The following is a 6,117-nucleotide window of genomic DNA, read 5'->3' on the forward strand; positions in this document are numbered from 1 at the left end:
CTTCACTCGTCAGCTGCTTGAGCTGGAGGGCCGACAGCAACGCCGAGAACGAAAAGAGGCGCCCCCTGTTCTCATGACAAAACGAGCTCCGCCGACGCTCCCGGCACGCCGGTAAAAAGCACTTCAGGTCGCCGTGCCGTTGGAAGGCGGATGTGCTCCGTCTTCGCTGACGCGTGTGGTATTCATGAGAAGGGAAATGAAGGCAGGGCGAAGGTCTGAGGTGTCTGCTCAAACGGAGTCCCTGGATTTGCATCGGAGTGTTGTTCCAGTGGATTACGCGGTCAGAAATTATGTCAACATTTGCACACTCGAAGCCGCGGCGCTTGGGGTAAACAAGGAAGACGGCCTCGGCTCCAGAAAGCGGCTGATTAAAAATGCACAGTAGGTGGTCGGGTTTGAGACAAAGGGTTCCTTTATCAACCGGGGTTCGTTCTGGCTCCACGCAAACTTGTAGAGGCGAGTGGAACTAAAAGCCACGGGGCTTTCAGGGCTGCCGGTGGTTCAACGAAAAAGACGAATGCATCTTTTCTCCTGCTGACCGTCGACTCGGCGTGCCCGACCCTGAACGTCCAGACGGTTTAACTTCCGAGCGTGAGCTGCAATAATCTGAATTACATTTTCTAAAACGACCGTTGCAGATCGACGAATCGGACTGGCACAAGGCGGTCTTTAAGTCCCAGCTCCTAACACGCGTTTTACAGCTCGTATGATCTGCGTAGAACACCGCACGGCCTGGTTCGTTGCCATCAGGCGGCGAGCAGATCACAGAGTGCCGCCTGAGCCCCGTCCAACAGAGCCTGGCGGTGACGGGACGAGGGACAGACGAGGGACGTCTCTGCAGAAAGCACAAAGAACCGCTTCACGGTTCCTGAGTGAGAGCCACAGATGGAATAAGTCCTCGGTTAACACGGGAAACGCTGTCATTTCCATAACAGTCCACTGTCTCTAAATGTATCCCGCCCCTTAAACACGGCATCGTTTCCACAAACGTCTTCTACCACACAGAAACATAAACCAACCCAAAACACTGTACAAACAATAGAAATACACGTGTGAACGCTGCTGAATGAATGAAATTTGCTAAAGAAGGCTGAAACTGAGGTGTCAGAGCTAAAAGATGCAGAACACCAGCTAAAACTGAGCAAAACACCAGACATAAGCTAAAGAAAACCGAAAGTAGAATAAGACGTTAAAATGGAGCAACGATGCTGAAGTAGACCATTACAAAGACAACGTTTTGAAGGAAATTAAGAAATCTCAATTTATTTCTATGGGTAAAAGTAAAAAATTTAAAAATATAAAGTCAAAAGTAGCAAAACACAAGCTAAAAGATAACTGAACCAAAGACCAGTGAAATGTCATAAAAAGCTAGCCAGAAGCTAAATGTAGCAAAAGGCTAGCCAGAAGCTAAATGTAGCAAAAGACTAGCCAGAAGCTAGATTTTATAAAAGGCTAGCCAGAAGCTAAATATAGTAAAAGGCTAGCCAGAAGCTTAATATAGCACAAGGCTAGCCAGATGCTAAATGTAGCAAAAGACTAGCCAGAAGCTAAAAAAAAACAAACTATAGAAAGAAACAACAACTGGAAAACAGTGAGAGTCAACCACCGTTGTCACACCTGGGGTCGTAGGTTGGGTTAAAGGTGGGGCTACAACACCACTGTTTTTAAAAGGTTGTGTTTAGGCTGTCCACATGAAATCAAAACGGTGGCGTTTCAAGAACTTGGTGTCCAGAAGTTCCCTTTAGAGGCTCCGTAAACCCCCGTTGCCGTGTGGACGGTGCCTAAAGGTCAGCCTCCTGATCTCATGAGCCTCTCTGCTTTTATCGGCCAGCAGAGACACACGCAGGCCCTGAGTCAACAGTATTGATTTGCTGCCACTGATCCCGGTGACACCAACACGTCCCCGGAGACAAAGGTCAAGCTCGATCACATGATCCCGCAGGCTGTCAGGAGCTGAGCTAAATGTCTGCATGCAGGAGGGGGGGGGTGAAGCTAACAGAGGGTGAACTCCAACATGGACAGTAGGTACTCCTAACAGTGTCGGACTATCAAAGTATGTTGGAGAACCGCTGACTGTGCTCTGACTTCATCTGCCCCGAAGCACAGAACCGCAGCATGGCTCCACCTGCATTTGGTTTGGGCTCATGTCTCTGTGTGAGTGTGTGCGAGTGTGTCTGTTAGCAAAATATCTCCAGAACCATCGCACAGTTAAAAAAAAAAAAAAGTCTTGGGACATAATCATAGGACGCACGTCTACAGCTGATTACCTTGGACAGCGAACCGGATTCAAGATGGCCACCGCAGCCAACGGGCCTTGAAACACACAGAAATGGCTCCACCTCAGTCAGTTTTGCTGATACTGGGCTAAGATTTAGTGTGGTAGTAGCTGGGAGTCATTTCTAACACATAATCTGAGCACCGGACAGTAGTGCGAGATTTTTGTTGAAAATTTTGCCATTGACTATCTGGAGTCAACTCTTGTCTGTTAGCAAAATATCTCATGAACCACTGCGTGGATTTGAATGAAACTTTCAGAAAGTAATCATTAGATATCAACCTACAACCGATCAACCTTTAGAGCCAACAAGTTCCAAGATGGCCGCCACAGCCAAGTGTCCTACGAAAGCACAAAAGTGGCTATAATTTGGGCAGTTTTACAGACATTGAGCTAAAATTTGGTGCGTTTGTAGCCGGGAGTCGTCCCCAACACGTGGCCTGAGGGCCGTCTCGCTGTGCAAGCCGTTTGCCCCAAACTCCACCACAAGCCGTTGGTGTCAACGCCGTGTGCGTCTGTTAGCAAAATATCCAACGCCCCGCTGGATGGGGTTTCAACAAAACTCTCAGGAAGCCATCCCTGGGTGTGGATCTACAGCTGACCAACTTTTGGGGGTTAATCCAATTCAAGATGGCCGCCACAGCCAACTCTGGCTTAACAGAGCCTGAAACTCTGGCATGAAAGGCGACGGGCGACATGCAACCATCTAAGTGACGCCAGGTGTTGCGTTTTTTTTTATTTTATTTTTTTAAAGCTTTTATGGGCGCAGGAGACTCCAGGACACGTTTAATGGGGACTTAATGAGGCTTAATGGGGGCTCTTAGGGAAGGGAGGGGGGCAGAAACAAGCCCCGTGTTGCTGCTGTTCGCTCCCGCCGAGGATGCTGGTTGCCATGGTGGGGCTCACGAATGGCTCCACATCAGGCGGCGGCGGCGGCGGCGGGCGGAGAGCCACTGCCGCCGCCGCCGCCTCCTATCAGACACGGAGCCCAACTTTGTCAGGAGCCCTGCTGCTGCTGCGGGAGGAGAGAACTGTCGAAGTTAAGTGTGCCCCGTCGCGTCGTGCCTTACTTTTCGTGCGCGCCGTGCTCCTTGATGGCCCCCAGCGCCAGCAGGCTGCCGCCGGTGCCCTGCAGCAGCCTGCAGGTTGCCAGGTGCCGCTGGTAGCGCTCCTTCAGGCAGCCGTTCTCCGCGCACAAGTCGGACACTTGCTGCTCCAGCTCCTCTATCCGGCCCCGCTGCCGCTCCAGCAGCTCCTGCTGGGTCTCTATGATGTTGTTCAGCTCCTTCAGATATTCCGCAGCCCTGGTCGGGTTCTCGGTCGGGCTCTCCATGTCGCCCTCCTCCTCCTCCTCCTCCTCCTCCTCCTCCTCCCTCTCTTATTTTTTAATCCTCCCTGTGGTTCCTCCTGCTCGCGTCGAAGCCGCCTGGAAGGTGGAGAGGAAAAGCTGCGTGGTCCACAGCTGAGCTGGCTCTTCTGCTTTTATTTTTTTTAGGCGCAACAACTCGGCGGGTTGTGTCTTTTACGCGTCGTCATTGTTTTTAAGTCGCGTGGCAATTCTCGAGTCGACGGCGGATGTCTCACTCCCAGGGTGTCCGGTGGACGCGACGGCGGCGGGGCGGGCGGCCGGTCCAATTAGCCGCGGCGACGCTCGCAGCTGGGCTCTCCGGGTGAATTTGTCCGCCTGTCCCTCCTCCCGCGGACACCGCCGCCGTGTGACATGTCTCCTCCGCTGCTCCGGCTTCCACGCTGCTCCCGTGACTTTTCGTAAACAGACGCTGGCCGTCCGGGAGGAGGAGGAGGTGGAGGAGGAGGCGGAGGGGGGCGGGGCTTATCAAGTTTTATGAATCTGCGGCTTAGCCTACAGCCGGGGCACTCCACGCGCGGTCCCGACCCTTTAAATCACCCAAGGACCCGTATGACCGGTCCTGTGTGCCTGCTAAAATAATAATAATAATAATAATAATAATAATAAATCAAAACGTGCGGCTTGATTACCCCAAAGCACAGCAGTGGGATTCTGATGATCAGCCCTCTGGGGAGCTGTTTAAAGAAAAAAAAAAAGGTAAATTTTAAAGGTGCTCCTTGCAAAACAGGTTATCCTTTACCATGTCTGGCGGTGAAGTTTGAAAGCATTTACTCCAGTAGTTTTCCAGATTTATAAAATTGCAAGTTCGAAACGCGGGTACTCGCTCAATGTAAACAGAGAAGCCTGAGTCACATGACTGACCAGCGTCAGGCTGGCTGCAGTCCCTGTAGGTAAACTAACATGGCCGGGAACGTTTCGTCTGTTTCCAGTCACTTCGGCTGTTTTCCGTAGGTTCAAGGGCTCCATCAGTTATAAATGGGAATTTAATTCATGATTTAAAAATGTGACTTTATTTTCAATGAACTCATTGACATTAACAGGATCATCTCTCTGACGGAAATGTTTGTCATTTCAGATTTTTTTTAAATGTTTTTCTCGCAGATTTATCATTTTTTTCTCCCCCGATTTAACATCTAGTTTTATTTTATGTGAACTCGTCAGCGGACCGGACCGAGCTCTACCTCGGGCTGGATGTGGCCCCTGGTTGAATAACCCTGACATAAAGAAACAAAGGCATGTACGAGTTGGCATCAGGTCACAGATTTTTGAGAAAACTATTTACACAGATTTTGTTTCTGATGCTATAATTTTTAAATATTTTTTTGTCCAATTTTTTTGACTTTGCAGTAAATACCTCTAACATCAGACATAAACTGAGGAAAAACTAAATGCAGTTTTCAAACAATGAGTTAATTTATTAAAGGGGAGGGGCTATCTAAACCAACTTGGCCCTATGTGAAAAACTCATCGCCCCTAAACCCAATAACTGGTTGTGTCCCCCTTGGCAGCACCCTTGTTAAATCATAAATTAACACTTTTTTTTGGCAGGCAAGCTCAGATTCACTCCCCACACCCAGGCCTGATCACTGCCAGAGCTGCAGGACCAGAAAGTCACATAAACAAAATGGGAGAAAACACGGAACAGTGGAGAACCTACCCAGGAGCGGGCGGCGACTCCTCCAGGAGGCCCCAGAAAGAACCCAGAACATCGACTGAAGCCCTGCAGGCTCCACCCGCCTCAGCTAGGGTCAAAGTTCACGAGTCAACATTAAGAAAATAAATAAATAAATGGCCACTTTCAAGGTGGGAACCGCCACGAAGACCCGTCTCATTTGATGTCCCATGAGACACTGACAGTCGAACACGGTGGTGGTAGTGTTATGGTCTGGGGCTACTTTGCTACTCATCTTTTTTAAAAAAATGAATTTTTTTATTTACTAAGTTTTCATTTTATCATTTTTAGAGGCTTTTAATGATGTCACCCCCTAACTTCTGAGATGTCTAAACTTTCCAACACTGTCCCCACATCAGTGTGAGGACAGGAACAAACACCTGGACACTTCTGTCCTCTTCCACCCAGCGTGTCTCTCTCTGCTGTGGGACGTTCCACACCCGAGCTCCCATTGACTTCTGTTATATTTGAGCTCCAGCTGGAAGTGGAGGGTCTGTTTAACTTGTTATTTGTCCTACATAAAACACCGTCGAAGCATAAAAAACCTCCCAGGTGGGACCGTCAGAGTCTTCTCATCTTCACGGCTCAAGACGTTTTCAGCTACAAATTGTAGTTTTCACACAGCGCCTGTTTGTTCGAGGCTTACTTTTCAGTCTGTCTCTGCCTCTTTTAAGCTTGGTGCCAGGGAGCGAGAGGCACAGCTACGTGGTTACCATGGCGACCCCGGTACGCCACTGGCAGCAGCATTGCTTTATGTATTTCCTCTTATTCTGCGTTCACCTTTGGGCGGGAATTTGATTT

The 6,117-nt window shown here is 49.4% G+C and overlaps 1 protein-coding gene across 4 annotated transcripts in view; it reads right to left on the reverse strand.

The window, feature by feature from the left end:
* LOC108232033 (IQ motif and Sec7 domain ArfGEF 1) overlaps window positions 1-4,048 on the reverse strand; it is a 99,640-nt gene extending 95,592 nt beyond the window's left edge. For 2 of the 4 annotated variants that reach the window (XM_017409529.3, XM_017409527.3), the window contains exon 1: window positions 3,346-4,048. In XM_017409529.3, the coding sequence (XP_017265018.1) occupies window positions 3,346-3,608 (263 nt within the window). In that variant the 5' untranslated portion in view covers window positions 3,609-4,048. The remainder of the gene's footprint in view (window positions 1-3,345) is intronic. The other 2 variants (XM_017409538.3, XM_017409536.3) reach the window with 1 other exon arrangement.
* Between the last annotated feature and the right edge of the window lie 2,069 nt (window positions 4,049-6,117).

The sequence above is a fragment of the Kryptolebias marmoratus genome, linkage group LG8 (assembly GCF_001649575.2).
Source record: "Kryptolebias marmoratus isolate JLee-2015 linkage group LG8, ASM164957v2, whole genome shotgun sequence".
Classification (NCBI taxonomy): domain Eukaryota; kingdom Metazoa; phylum Chordata; class Actinopteri; order Cyprinodontiformes; family Rivulidae; genus Kryptolebias; species Kryptolebias marmoratus.